At 38.9% G+C, this 16,569-nt stretch overlaps 1 protein-coding gene across 5 annotated transcripts in view; it reads left to right on the top strand.

The window, feature by feature from the left end:
• Positions 1–16,569, top strand: part of LOC140466677 (copine-8) — a 360,152-nt gene that overhangs the window by 99,109 nt on the left and 244,474 nt on the right. For 4 of the 5 annotated variants that reach the window (XM_072562133.1, XM_072562131.1, XM_072562135.1 and 1 more), the window contains one exon: positions 14,978–15,024. The exons of the other annotated variant lie outside the window; for it this stretch is intronic. In XM_072562133.1, coding sequence (XP_072418234.1) covers positions 14,978–15,024 — 47 coding nt within the window. The remainder of the gene's footprint in view (positions 1–14,977; positions 15,025–16,569) is intronic. 5 annotated transcript variants of the gene reach the window in all.

A 16,569-nucleotide genomic window follows, 5' to 3' on the forward strand; every position in this document is an offset into this window, starting at 1 on the left:
TATACATTGAAAAATACCTTGATTGTTTGTTGAGTCTTTCATCTGTTTGAATACCATGATAGTTTTACTTCTTTCATGTGTAAATCACAAAACTTTTTAAAAAACAGTTACATTCTCAGGTTAACTGTAACAATTGGTGTTAGCCAGACAGTATGTTGAAGGTGTTAGCCACCTGTGTTCTGTTGTCTGTACCATAATGTTTAGACTGATTCTAATCTAAAAAGTGAGATAACAGAGATAACACACACTCTCACACTCACACATGCATCCTCTCACAGACTTAGACCACTCTACACTCACGCACACACATATACACTCTCTCTCACAGACACTCACAACCCCCCACCCCAGACACAAACACACACTCCTACAGACACACACAGTTCCACACTCACACATGCACCCCCTCACAGACTTAGACACTCTACACTCACATACACACACATACACACTCTCTCTCACACTTACAACCCCCCACCCCAGAAGACAGACAGACAGACACACACACACACACAAAGACCCACATGCACACATATACATATATGTTTGTGGGGTGAATTTGTACTTGCAGAGTTACATTCTACTTTGCTCAAAAACTGCATGAATTCATTTAAGACTCTGTTATCTCACTTTTTAGATTAGAATCAGTCTAAACATTTTGGCACAGACAGAGAACACAGGTGGCTAACACCTTCAACATATTGTCTGGCTAACACCAATTGTTACAGTTAACCTGAGAATGTAACTTTTTTTAAAAAAAGTTTTGTAATTTACATGTGAAAGAAGTGAAACTATCATGGTATTCAAACAGATGAAAGACTCAACAAACATCAAGGTATTTTTCAATGTATAATTTCAGTTACATCACACTGTAAACTTTTGCTGTAAATTCTGTGTCTTACAATTGTGTCCTCCACAACCACCTGATGAAGGAGCGTCGCTCCGAAAGCTAGTGTTTCCAATTAAACCTGTTGGACTATAACCTGGCATTGTGTGATTTTTAACTTTGTACACCCCAGTCCAACACCGGCATCTCCAAATCATGAATGAACAAAGAGAGGAGATATTGCTGATTTTGTATAATAGACTGGATGCAGCTCAGAATCAGAAACAAATCAGCCTGGTTTCTGAAGGAAGACCAAAATAATGAACTAGCTTATGGAAAACAGGGCTTATTTAAAAAAACACATAAGGAGTCACACACTCACTTTCTCTCCCACTGTCTTTCATAAGCACATAAGCCCTACAGATTGTTATCTTCAAGCTACTTCTGCCAAATCACAGCTAAGTTCAGAAAATATAATGCAGCGAATCTTTTCATTCTTTGGCCTAGGGTTTTTTGGGTGAGGTAATCGGCACCTTGATCCTACATTGCCCATGACAATTTTTCTTATGCAATCTTCGGCACGTCATTTCATGAATTATGCGAGTGGTCTTTTTGGTGACTATCTCATGGAGCCGTGTGATAGGAGAGGTGGAAGGTCTTGTTGCTACCAGGACTTCAACACTCCTAATATCCTCTGGTTTAGTATCGTCTTCTGACCAATTGCATTAGCATTAGTTCATTGACACTGAACTTAAACCCCAGGTGTGCTCCACTACAGATGCTACAAGTCAGAAAATGCCCTTCATGGTCTGCTGTTGTTATCCCAAAGGCAATAGCCCAGAAAAGCAAGATAGCTCTTTGGTTTGCTGACAGGGACCTGGATGTGCCCATGCATCAGAGTGAGGAGACCCATCATTTTTTCTGCTGACCAGCAATGGAGGCCATGGCACCAGCCCCAGCCTAATTAGATTGAGATAGTGACCTGGGCCAGTGAAGTGTCCCAGGTGAAGCTGGACATCCAGCAGTACAGAAAGCAGGTTAATGACCCTCTGTGGTCTGTAAGGGTGCGAGTGCCCATCTTCTCTCTGCTACCTCAGACTCTCAGGGCCACCGCCCACCCATCTCTGCCACTGCAAACACCTCGCACCAATGCTCCTGGACTACATCTCTCACAATGCATGCAACAAAGAGGCAGTATGGTGGCTGACCACTGCCAGGGACCAAGTTTCGATTCTATCCTCGGGTGACTCTCTGTATGGAGTTTGTACATTCTTCCTGTGTATGTATGACTTTCCCCCAGGGTGCTCCAGTTTCCTCCCATAATCCAATAATGTACAGGTTAGGTTGATTGGCCATCCTAAATTTCCCATAATGTTCAGGGAGATGGGGCTTTGTGGATTAACCATGAGAAATGTACAGTTATTGGGGATGTGGAGGGGTGTGGGTCTGGGTGATGCTCATTGAAGGGTTGGTATGGACCCGATGGGCCAAATGGCTTGCTTCCACACTATAATTCTATGACATGTCCTCTCAATGGCTCTCGCCCACCTCATCCTAGCAAACTAGTAATGCTTCTTGCCCTCTGTACTTGCTACTCACTAACTGGTGCATCTCTCCACCTTGTTTTCTCATCCATCACACTAAGTGCTCATCCATCCACTGTCACCTTACTCAGTCACTATCCTTGTATCATCGCAGGAGGAAAAAATGATCCTTTGACTCAGCAGCCTGATGGATCAATCTTTAATCTGTTACACTTGTTGCAGTGACCTGTAGGACTTGCTGATGGTCAACCATATAGACTGGAATTGCACAAGCCCCTAGACCAACTGTGACTATAACCCCTTACCGAGTGCAGTTCTCCTTAATTCCACTGAGCATCCACTTAATCGACAGCACATCCACAAACATTCACTCTGTCCACCACTGACACTCAGTTCCAGTAGTGGGTAAGATACACTGTATAAATTCACCAAGGGTCCTTAGAATGCACCTTCTGAATACAAAGCCACTACCATCTAGAAGGAGAATGAATGTGAATGCATGAGAACACTATCATCTGCAAGTTTCCCTCCTCACCATTCACCATCCTGGTTAGGGCATAGATCACTAGCCTTTCATTATTGCTGGGTCAAAATCGTGGGACTCCTTCTCCAAAGGTGGTATAAATCTACCTACAGGAAATAGACTTCAATGGTTCAAGAAGGCAGCCTGTCACCTCCTTCTCAAGAGTAATTAGGGATGCACAAGCCCAGTGAAACCCACATCTCATAAATGAATTAAAAACTATATTTTTGAAGGACCTTAGGCTGTTGGATGCATAACTACCAATGATGGGACAAAATGGAGTTGGGCATCCCAAAGGTTAAAGTTGGAGGAAGGGAAAAGTCATGGATCACTGTCAAATTATTGTCATTTTTCTTGAGCTGTGGCTTCTATTTTATTTTGCATTGGATAACAATATATTATCTTGGATGAAAAATACTGTCACCCAGGTTCAAATTATTACTCTGTTTACTGTATGTGGAGACAGGAGACTTTAGAGCAACTAATTACCCAGCTTACATAATCATCACCAAATAGGGGCTTCAGATACTGATTGGTGAAATTCCTGTCCAATCAGGAAACTCTGCTGATACTCTGCTTGGCTAGCAATCAAAGGTAGCCCCAGGTGGATAGGAGGCAAAGGCATGGGTGTAGCTTTCAATGGTTACCCTTTTGCTCTCCATTTCTGTCCCTAATTTTCCTAAGCTTTTTAATTTATTTGTGGGTTGTGGATGTTGTTGGCTGGGGCAGTCTTTATTGCCTATCTGTAAGTGCCACTTGAACTGCTTGCTGGGATCATTTCAGAGTCAGTCATACTGCTTTGTGTCTCAAGTTACATGTAGGCCAACAAACGTAAGTATGACAAATTTCTCTCCCTAAAGTAGGGAATGAAATGTGTTTTTACAACAATTGTCAATGGTCACATGATTGTCATTAAGCTAACTTGCACTTCCAGATATTTTGTTGATTCAAATTTCATCATTTGCAATGGCAGGATTTGAACTCATATTCCCAGAACATTTATCTTACGTAACTGGATTACTAGTCTAGTAACATATCACAACACCACTGCCTCCCCTTAATTATGTGATATGGACTCCCCCCATCAACCTGGCAGGTAAGTTTCTCTGTCAGGAGACCAGTCAATTTTTTTCACCTGCTGGGAAGGCAAGTAATTAGGCTGGTGGTGAGTTGGGACATTGTATTGCTGTTAATTGACCACTTAAGGACCTTAATTGGTATGGGACTGGATGCTCACCCATGGGCCTTTGCAACTAGAGTGCAATTGCTGAGGCAGCAAGAATGGGGGTGAGTACCTTCCTGGGGACAACTCATCCAATTATTTCGTCTTTTTACCACCTTCCTTGTTGCCTCCAGTGGAGAGCAAATTGTGTGCCAAATGTGCAATCATGTAAGCAGCATTGAAGTAGTAGAAAAAGGAAACAGTGATAATACAGAAAAAAACCTGCTTTGCAAAATTCACAGTGGATGGAAGTCTTGGATAATTATTCATTTAGAGCAATTTGCTGTATGTCAGTATTAAAAAAGAAACAAATGCAGGCAGGCAGGAAATTTTGTGATTTAATTAATTATCTTCTCATGTCTCTTTTGTACCTTAATTTAAAAATTACCTCAGTGTCCCTGATGAATGACTATAGTGAACTGATAGACCACAGCTGCGTTTTATGAAAGAGAATATTAATAAGTGGTTGTCAGCTAAGAGGGCCACCATGTAGAGTGGCCAAGATGAAACACAATTTTGTTTCCATGACATTGTGGAAACCTGGTGTTATTTGTTATACCACATAATAGATCTGAATAGATTAAAGTTCATAGAGTCTCTATAGTGTTGTAACAGGCCATTTGGCCCTTCAAGTCCACACCAACCCTCTGATGAGCATTCCATCCAGACCCATCACTCAAACCTATTCCTGTAACCCCACATTTCCCATGGCAATTCCACCCAGCCTACACATCCTTGGACACTATGGGTAAATTAGCATGGTCAATCCACCCATGGCCAAAATTCATGTTACATTGGCTCCATCCATTCTACTGAAGTCATGCATAGTCTGTGGGTGGAAACAAGTATGATTCTATGAGTTGGACTTCTGGAACCCAAAGAGAATAAAGAAACTATGCAATTACCAATGATGACATAAAAAAAACCTAATATGACTGAGAAGAAATAATGGCCAGAAAGTCACAAGAGGTTCAACAACATTTTGCAATAACAGAAGTGTGACTATCACTGAACCACTATTCTCCAGTAGGGTGGCCAAACCAAGAGTTAGCTGAGAAAACACACTTTCACCATTAACAACATTCCATAACCATGGAGGACTTACTTGTCTATGACAAAAAGCTAATTACTCCCTCCCTTCATAGTGCTTTGTTTTATATCCCTGATTCCCTTGAGGAGCTTGTCTTGCAAAGGGTATGTCAGGGATGTTTACACAGAATACATAGAAACAGGCCATTTGGCCCAGCAAGTCCACACCAGCCCTCTGAAGAGTATCCAATCCAGACCCACTCCCCTACCCTATTACTCAACATTTCCCATGACTAATACACTTATAGATCCCTGAACACAATGGGCAATATAGCATAGCCAATGTACTGAACCTGCACTCCTTTGGACTATGGGAGGAAACTGGAGCACCCAGAGGAAACCCACGCAGACACTGGGAGAATGTGCAAACTCCACACAGACATTTGCTCAAGGCTGGGAGCAAAATGTTTGGAAATTGTCTGGTGTGTAGCAGTGGCTCTATTCACTGGTGCAGTGGCAAAACCTTTCAAGAGATTGAAGATCTCATATCTCATTGTGAAATCAACAATTGTGCAGAATTATCAAGTCTGGAAAACACTCCTGTTATCACTGAAGGCACATCAGAAGCTAACACTCAGCGAATCTTGCAGGAAGAAATGAACAGTGAGAAAAAGAGAGAGCTGCACAACCCAATTAAGTCCATTTAGGAACCTTTGTCTGATAATCTTCATACAATGGAATAGTTAATTCTCGTGGTAAAAATAGTGATTTACTGAGGAACAACCTCCTAATAACAACTGAGAAAATATACCTCATCAGTCAAGCAATCATAGAGTGTGATCGAAGACATCTAGTCTGATCAACAAACCAAAGGAGGTAAGCTACATATGACTCCATGGGTGATGGACTAGGGTTTACTGAGCCAAGGCATGGTCTGAAAGAAAAAATATGGCTCAACTAAGTCTGCAGGATACAGCAGAAATGAGACTATCTCTTTTGGTTAGATAACAATTGCCTGACACAAAAACTATGGTCCTACAAATAAAAGCTACTTAATTCAGCACAGTAGCTGTCTTCTAGTAGAACGGGAAGGAAATTCTGGAGGTAGGTGTCCTCCCGATAAGGTATTGAATGAATAACAATATCTACAAAGAACAATGTTTTCTGCAAAGAATATCTGAGAGGTGAAAGATCATCCAATGGAAAAATGATCCACAGGTCATACGCATGGTCAACAGTCCTCAATCAAGACATCTACCCTTCTCCAAGTTCCAAGAGGATGTAATCTGAGAGTCATAGAGATGTACAGATTCTTCGGTCCAATCCGTCCATGCTGACCAGATATCCCAACCCAATCTAGTCCCACCTGCCAGCACCCGGCCCATATCCCTCCAAACCCTACCTATTCATATACCCATCCATATGGCTTTTAAATGTTGCAATTGTACTAGCCTCCACTACGTCCTCTGGCAAACTGTGTAATATCAAGCTCCCCTGTATTTATGTCAAATGAGACTTCATAGGAGCGGGGAAGTGTCGGGAGTGAGGTAGCAGGAGGGTAAATGGACTAGTGGTAAATACAAAGCAGTTATAATTATATAATGTGTTAATAAAAACATGGTGTGAGATATTGTAATGATTCTGAGGGGGTTACTGTCAGGGTTACATTGGCTCCACCATTCTACTAGTTTCTCACACAGCATTTGGGTGATGATGAGGAATATTACTCTAGCTTTTACAGGGAGCAGACGTATCTGTATCATGTCCTTCAGGTCCTAATGATTATATGCCTGACCAAATGTAGTTTTGCTTATTGCTGTCATGCAGTAAACCTTCTTGTTATCTAAGAACAGTGACTCTTCCAATGACATTCCATAGTGGTGCCTCCTCTACCACTAATTGCTAAATAAGCACAAGACAAAGGAGGATTGGTGGCAGTTGAAATACTTCAAATGTAGTGCCACATGCATGTAGAGATGGCAAATACCTCCGGTTACCAGGAGTGGTCATTTAGGATCCTGAAAATTTTGACAAGACTTCACATGGCTGTGCCCAAGATTAAAATTCCCTGATTGTAAGTGAATATAGAAAGCCTTATTAGTTCTGGTCTATTCTTTCATTAGTGTCTGCTGAGGGACAACCTACCTGGTCTTGTTTAATGAAAAATGTTTTCATCCTATTGTAAGCTTGTCATTCATTGGGATGCTTCAGTCGAAATTTTATTGACAAAAGTTTTAAAAATACTGCCTGCAAAAGACATTAAGTATTTTGTGTGGCATATTGTATTTGTGTATATATTTACCTTTTATCAAGTGAGCAATTTTATGGGGAAGATTATTTTTAAAGAGTATTTAGAGGAGTATGTTACAGACTTAATCTAAAGCTGAACCTATCAGGATGGCAGGGAGGAAAGGAACAGGAGTATGTATTTTAGCCCATCTAGATTTCTATATTTGTCATTGAAAAGGTAGTTGATCTGCAACTTAATTTCACATTCCAACCTTTGCCCCTTTTCCCTTCATGCCTTTGGTTGAGAATAAAAATCAATCCAGATTGAAAATCTGGCATCAATTAGCATTTGCAGAGGAGAGTTCTAGATTTCTACCATCCTTTGCATTTTGAAACATTTCCTAATTTCAATCATGAAAGGTCTGCCACTAGTTTTACACTCCCTAAACAGTGGAAATAATTTATCTCGTTCTGATTTTTATTATCATTAATATCTCAAACTTTGTTCAGCTCATCCTGCAATCTTTTAAATTCCAAGGACTACAGCCCTAGTTTATGTAATCTCTGTTCATAATCTAATCATTGGCAAATCATCTCTGCACTCCCTCCAAAGACAGTACATCATTCCTCGTGTGGTACCCAGAACTGTATACAGATTCAAGACGTGATTGAATTAGAACTTTATATTGTTGAGGTATGATTTCTAGCTCCCAACTCCTAGTCCTCTAGATATAACAGCAAAATTCTGTAAGTCTTTTGATTTTTTTTATATACCCATTCATGAAATTTTGATGATCTATATTCAGATACCCCTGACTTTTATTTGTACCTCAATTGTTGTTAATGTTAGTGTTTAGAAGGTACCTGTTTAATTCTTTAAGTTCCAAAGTGAATGACCCCCTACTTATCTAGATTGAAATTAATTTCCACAGTGTTGCCCACTTTTTTCATCTATTAATATAACTCTTCTTGTGATGTTCTGTTTCTATTTACAATGTTTACAATTCCACCAGTCTTTGTGCCGGTAGCCTATTTGGATGGTTGACATTCAAACCTATCATTTACACTGTCAATATAAAAGGTGAGCGGTTGAGGTCTCAACAGAGATCCTTGTAGGATGCACATCCTACCATTGGAGTATCCATTAGTTATCCCTACGCTCTGTCCCCTGCTGCTTAGTCAACCTCCTAATCGGTTGAGGAGAGGTTTGTATGCTTCCCATCTTCTCCCCCCTCCTTTTTTGACCATAACAGGTTTTTCTTTGTAAACGTTGGTACATGTGCCAATAAAGGGCATATTCAACTGTTTCTGCACTGTGATCATGAAACACATAATTGAACAGCTTTTTTTTTTAGCTTTAACAAAGAAATTAGGATAGCTTTTAATGTACTGATCCCCTTCTAAAATAAATTAATAGTCTTATGAATTTAAAAAAATGTTCTGGCTGCTGCATGCATGTGCACGCACACTCATTCAAAGTTTGCACATATGCAGATGGATTCCAAAATGAGCAAGTTAGAACAAGCAAGTTGGACTTCAGTGAAACTCAAGGGCTATACATTTTGTGTGGTTTGGTGACGTGGCTGGTTTAAGTCTGAATTTGGTAATCCCATTGCTTGAACTCTGTAGCCCTGATGCATCTCCTTTTCAAGCTAGTCAGTTGGGAACTAACTTGTGGAATAAGGTGAACAATATACTACCCAGACATGTTCAACACCACTTCGTGACCTTTAAAAACCACAGGTAGGATTACCTCAAAAACTGGGGATGCAAAATAATTGTCTCTTGTTAACTTTGAATACTCACAGACATAAAAAGCAAAATACTGAGGATACTAGAAATCTGAAGTAAAAATAAAAATGCTGAAACAGCAGGATTTTTAGACGGAGAATTCAAGTTAAAATTTCAGGCTGATGATCTTTTGATCAGAATTAAAACATGTTAGAATTGTAATAAATATCAAGCAAATTCTTTTAATCCACTTTCAAAGATTCAGTCTATGATAGTGTGGAAGGCAGGAAAGATTAAATGACCAATAGTACACAATCAAAGAGAATATTAAAAGGACAAGGAGAAAAACAACCATATGCCTAGAAAAGGTGCAAATGCTGTCCAAAAGCACAATGAAAAGTTGAAATTGGAAACCAGATAGACACGGAAGTAAGCAAACAAGAGACAATGAAACTCATGAAGAATTCTGAGGTAGTTATTCAGAATGCTTTAAATTAGACAGACTTGTAGAGGGAAAGAAAGAAAATTGGATCCCAAACGAGGTTGAATGGTAGGATAAAATGGTTTCAAAACCCATACTCTTGAAGGCTGCCAACAGCTGAAATAGAAGCCACAGGTTTCTGGGGGAGGAACTTGTTAATTAGACTTCCTGTCTATGACATCAGACTTCAGGGAAATTAACTTCTGGTGGGTCTCGAGAAAATTAAAGCTAAACGAGAGGTCAGCTTTCAGTTTGTGGTCTGAACAGATGAAAGGATTATTGGCATATTTCTGTCTTGGAGTCAGCTGACAAATAACCTGCATTATAATAAATTGTGGAAATAGTCCAGTCAAGCTGAAGAGCTGTGTAGTTTTTACCAGAACTGGCCATTCTGTGTAGTAGACTAGTATTGACTGGTCGAATAAAGGTGACTTTAGGAAAATTGACATCAGGGTGTTATGATCTGAGTGGAAGAGATTCCACAGAAGTGTGTGTATTGTTGGTAACTCTATCTGTGGATCTTGGATTCAGTAAATTAGTAGTTGGGAGACAAACAGATGGATGATCAAAACCTGCATGACAAAGAGTGGTTGAAATCTACAGAGAAAGATAGGACTGAGAAACAATGTAGCACAGCAAGTCTATGAATGCCTCTGAGAAATCTGAGATTTATCTTTGTATCAGTTATTTAAACAGGGATTGATAACTTCTACTTTATAATTTTCAAATTGCTGTCACTGAAACCTTCCTAAAAAATAAATGCCATAATCTCCATGATTGCATATACCTTCAAAACAGCAAACTGCATTTCCCTGCAAAACATGGCATGGATCCTGACAATATTCAGTTACAAATCACAACAAAGGGTGACAAACAGAATTACAAAAAAAGGGAGCATGCAAAGAAACTTGTAAGGATTTTTCAAAGTCAATGCAAAACATACATTTATTTGAGGAGAAAAACAAGTCGATGATCCAATGCGGTTCAATGTCTTTTAACAATTGTTAACAATGATACTGTCACTGAAAAGAAGGAAGTGACTGACGTGTTAAATAATTACTTTTGCATCGGTATTTAGAGGAGAGAAAGATATTAAAATACCAGACGTCCCAAGGAAACTGGTCAAGATCTAACATAGATTTGTGTGGATAACAGTAAAACAAGAGTTTAAAAAATAAAGGCACAGAAGAGTGACTCATCTCCTGACCATATGGTTTTTATTGCAAGGTTTAAAAGAAAAAGGTGGGAACATCATAAATGTCCTACTTTTAATCTTTTAAAGTTCTCTTGATTTTGGAGGGGTATAAAATGCAGCCCAGGATTTTATATTGTTACTTATCCTGCACCTATTCATTACGTTAGCTCTTGCCTGTACTTTTCAAAAATCTCTTCATCTTTAATCAACTATAACTGCTCTTATTGTTGGTAAACAACTCATCAAATTACTGATAGTCTGCTTACAACACATGGAGCTGTTAACTTGCTGAACAATTAATCTCCGATGATAATGCCTCCCTAATTTTCTCTTTCTTTTGATTCCAGCTGTTTCTACTGGTTTCTTAAATACCTCATCCTTCATCATCTTATTTTACTACATTATGGATAATGTCTAAATCTGTTCATTTATTATATTATCCTGGTTGCTCTGCAGACTTTCTGACCAACTTTATTTCTTTTTCATATCTTAATCCACCCAAAATGTTCTTTTATTATTCCTGCATGTACTCTTTTCATGGTGGTCTCATTCCTGTTTGTACCGATTATCATTCCTAGTCCCTTTTGACTCATCCTCATGTCCTACTTAGTCAACTGATCTGTGCTAACTAAATCTATTATTATCTTTTCTTAACCATACCCTCACATTTATTTCTGCCAATGAGTTACTGTACATATTTCACTAAGGCCATAGCTTTTTTCTTTGAAGATTTTATTTGTAGTTTGTGTATCTTTCCTGTATATCTGGTTCTGTTCTGTGGTAAACATCTGACAGAAAGCAATCTCTGGGTGCTGCATTGCATCTTGCTGATGTCTTCACATGTTTATCAAGTATACCATATTGGAATTTGAATATAAACTCCTTATTTTTCGATAGACAAATGCATACTTTGTAGTTTCAAGGTTAGTTATGTCACCATGTGTCCTCAATGAAATCCTTTTCCTTCTTCCCTTACCACTTAGGAAAACACATTCACCTTTTTGGTTTCATTTTCTTTGTTTTCTTCTTAGAATTAATTCTGTAGAAAAGATTATTGGGTGCTTCCTATTTTCAATTTTGTACTGTTAGGTTCTGGCCTTCTAAATGACCTTTTTCCTTACACTGTCCACTGAGAGATTTGGTGAGAAGAGGTGTCCGGGGTGGAAAGTCAAGTGGATGGTAACAAATCTTATCATGGCACAGGCTGTTACGTTACTTCTGACCCAGGCTGAATAACATCCTCAACACTAGTTCTACTAACCTGCTGAGTGCAGGAACCATGTGATGCAGCAATGAAGGCTCTGTTCAGAAGTTAGCTGGGAAATTCTTCATAGAGAATATAAGTAGCATCCCAGAACCAGCTATCAATCAGGTGATGAAAGGGAAGAAGAAACTCAGGAAAAGGACAATCGCTAGAGCACCAGCGCTGATAAATTGCTGAAGCTGTCGGCTGGTAAATGCCTGGATTCTGAAGCATTTCATCTTAAGATCTTAAAGAAGTCGCTAGTGAGATAATTGATTCTTGAGTTTTAATTTTTCAAACTCTTGATTTTGGGTTGGTTCATTTGATTGGAAGATATCAAATATAACTCCCTTAATTTCAAAGCAGGAAACTGCAGGCTAGTTTTAAAAATTCATTCATGAGATGTTGGTGTCACTGGCAGCACTTTAAAACATCGATGCTCCCATTGATTTTCTCAATCTGTGAGTATACAATCTGAGTTGCTGTAGGCCAGTGGTCCTCCAATATTTGGTTACATGTCTCCCTGCAGTTTCATTTTTAATTACTAAACCCAAACAGTTTTGTAAATCATTATAATTGTACGTATATGCCAACAACTTTTTTTTAAGCTTACAATTAATTTTATGGTGAGAGTATTTGTTGGAGCATAAGTGCAAGAAGTTGGGATAAATGGGTGATAGTTTCAGTCTCAAACCATCATATGGTTCCTACACTCAGCAGGTTAGTAGAACTAGTGTTGAGGATGTTATTCAGCCTGGGTCAGAAGTAACACAACAGCCTGTGCCATGAGAAGATTTGTTACCACCCACTCGACTTTGCACCCCCCGACATTTCTTTGAGCCTACCCTGCCATTCATTATGACAGATCATCCAATTCATTAGTCTGTTCCCACTTTCCCCCTTATCATTTGATCACTTTCACCCCAAGTGCTATATCAACTTCTTGAAATCATCCAATGCTTTGGCCTGGACAGCTTACTGTGGAGTGAATTCCACAGGCTCACCTCTCTCTAGGTGAAGAAATCTCTCCCTCATCGCAGTAGTAAATGGTTTGCCCCGTATCCTAAGACCGTGATCCCTGATTCTGGACTTCCCTGCCATTGGGAACATCTGCACTGCACCCCCCCGCCAAACATCCATTCTTCTGAAGTGTTTTTATTCAATCACAGTCTGTGAGCATCACTGGCCAGGCCAGCATTTATTGTCCATCCCCAGTTGTCTAGAGGGCAGTTAAGAGTCAATCATGTTGCTGTGGATCTGGAGTCATATCTGGGTCAGACCTGGTAAGGATGGCAGTTTCCTTCCCTGAATGACATTAGTGAACCATTTGGGTTTGTCCTGACAATTGGCAATAGTTTCATGGTCATCATTAGACTCTTAATTCCAGATATTTTATCACAGATATTCCAGTCAAAACAATCCTAATTGCTTCAATCTCTTGTTATATGTCAGTCCTGCCATTTTAGGAATAAATTTGCAAAATCTTCACTGCACCCCTTTATTGCAAAAACATCCAAGTCAGGTAAAGAGACCAAAACTTCACACAATATTCCAGTTTTGGTCTCCTGAGGTCTTGTATAATTGCAACAAGATATCCCTGCTCCCATACTCAAATCCTGTCATTATGAAGGCTCACATATAATTTGCATTCAGATGATTGTGTTACAACGTGTGTTTCGCCAATGCAATTCGCTGTAATGCGATTGACAAACTAGGAATGCTGTTTTTACAGTGGGAACTTTTAAAATATGCATTGGCTGTAAAACGATTACAGCACCAACACTTTAACTGCTGTTTCTAAACCGCGATTTTTCTATTATGCGGGGTTGCACAAGAACGCAACCATCATGTTATAGAAGAACTGACTGTACTTGCCTTCAGTGACCAACATACGAGGACACCCAGATCACATTCCTGCTCTTCAATTTATAGCCATTTATGTAAATAATCTGCCTTCTTGTTTTTTTTTCGGTCCCGAAGTGGAAAACCTCACATTTATCCACACTATGCTGCGTTTGCCCACTGACTCCGTTTGCAGAGCCTTGACAACTACTTAGGATGTTCTGCATTCATTTGGACACAAAAACATAAATTGGTTTTTTTGAAACTCAATCTTGGCTGCACTGTTAACTGATATGTCAATGAAGATTTCTTGTACTTTTACAGTGAGCTTTTCTTATGAGATAGGAAATGCAGGAAAATTTGAGAAAATATACCAGCGCCAGCTCTTTCTGTTGTCCATTGTGTGAAGTAGTGTGCATTGCATGTTTAAGCAGGGGAAGCTGCAAGGAACTTGGAGGTTTGCATCTCAGATTCTTTTAAGTTTTTTTCAGCATACCTTGCTGTGGAAAATGTGCTTGTAGTTTATATATAAATTATATGCAACAACGTAAAGTAATTTTGAGTTAGATTTACCCATATAATGGTATTAACATGTTATTTTATCAATTTTTATCCAGTATGCACAATTCCAAGTTATTGTTCCTATTCTATTGCATATTTTGTGTGCTTCTTGTCCTCAAATTTATTTCTAATATTTTTATCGTATTAGCTTATTCAGTATTACAGTCTGTAGTCCATATACAATCAATTTTTTTTCTGATCTAACTTCTGTGTGAAGTTTTTGTCAGTTCCTGAAGACTTTAAATGTTTATTTGGAATGGAAGATGATTATTCCCACTTATTCAAACTTTTCATGTGAACTTGCTTAACCAACGTGGTTTAAATGTCATATTCCTATAGAGAATCACTTTCTTTCATAGAACATTCAACAAAGTTAATCTTAATGTAGCATCCCTAATTTCATTTCAGTCAATGCAAAAAGCAAACATTGGACCATCGTTGTTCAACAAACAAGATATCTTTTTGCATCCTATGTGTCAGTTGTCAAAACAGTATACAATATACTGTGGTGATGAATTACAATTAATTTTTGCTCTACATTTTCCCTACAGTTTGTGTTTTATATTTACAAGGAATTGGGAACAAAGAATGGAGAGAGGTATGTAAACGATAATGCAACTTATAATAAATGTGACTTGATAGTGCAGTTGAAACATTGCTAAAAGAAGCCAGGAAATTAAAGATTTACAGCTGTGGCTCAACAGGATTGGGAAGCAAAAGATTCACAAAATTATGTAGCAGAAAAAGAAAAAACTTGGACTACTTAACTTCCTTTTACAATGTTTAATAAATGCCACATTTCAAAAACAAATCAATAGCGGACTATAATTTAATGTCAAAGCGATCACTAGAAATATTACACATGAGTAAATAAGTTAAAGCTGTGGATCTAACAGTATGGGTTAAAAGCTGTTATTGCAAGCAGTAAATGTAGCTAATTATTACTTATGTTCTGACAAAAGGTAGAACAGATTGTATGAGCCGTGTTCCATTCCATCACTCGCTCTTTGCTGGAGTGAGATTTTTGCCAGTCCCAGCGATGTACCACTGCTTTAAGACACATGTTTCCCCTTTTAGGTTCTCTACATATGGAACATTAATGGTATGGCTTGCCAGTACTTTCACTGTTCTAGAATGTTGAGGCTCCCTGATTTGCCTCAATTAAATGGTTCCCTGGAAGATAGCTAAGTCCTCGCCAGCATGCAGTGGCACTCACAGCTGGCCCAAGACTCAAAGGGAGCCAAGTCAGCTAGTAGAGAGAAAAGAAGTCTTAACAACCATGAGTGTCAGAAAACTTCTCCCAATTTCCCCTTTATTCTTCTAACAATCTTGCCATAAGTAACGTTATTAAAACAATTCACAGTGACTTGGTCTATTCCCACCCCTCAATCAGAAATCGTGAGGTCAAGTCCCATTTCAGAAGCTTAAGTGACAGAACTTGACACTCCATTGAACTTCTGAGGCACAGTCTTCTTTTGGATGAGAAATTTAACGGAGGCCCCACCATGTCATCAGCAAGATATGAAAGATCTGGTGCAAATATTTGACCATAAGCACAAGAAAATATTTGAAGAGGAGCAGGACACTTTTCACCACTGTTATGCCTGAGAATCACATACTATTTTTTAGAAGCATGCTGTACAAACTTCAACGATGACCGTGCTGTAAAGCACTAAGGTTGTGTAAGTGTCTATATAAAATCAAAACATTTAATTTTCATTTAATGGATGTCTAATTAGTGAAAAAAGCTGCCACCAACCTACCTCATCAAACTGTCTGGCCTAGAGTTTCTGCTTGATTGTGCAGTTTTGGGCACAATTTGTCCCAGTCATAAAAGTCCAATTCACAGTTCTGTTGGATATTAAATGTGAGTCATGTTCAGCATAACTTCAGTTGTGGTGATATTTTGCACTAGTCTAAAAGCCTTTGTGCTTGAAGACAGCTTGACCCAAAGACTGAGTGCGCTTTATATTGAATTAGTTATGAGCTTTCACTAATTGCGCTCACTTATGGCATACAAGAAAACTGTCAAATCTTATTTTTCATAGCTGCTGGGATACTGATGTGAAAGTGTTTCAATATAATTCTAATTTTACCAAGAGACTGACTACCACAAAATAACAAGCGAATGGTTTTATATATT

This window comes from Chiloscyllium punctatum, chromosome 44, assembly GCF_047496795.1.
Source record: "Chiloscyllium punctatum isolate Juve2018m chromosome 44, sChiPun1.3, whole genome shotgun sequence".
NCBI lineage: Eukaryota > Metazoa > Chordata > Chondrichthyes > Orectolobiformes > Hemiscylliidae > Chiloscyllium > Chiloscyllium punctatum.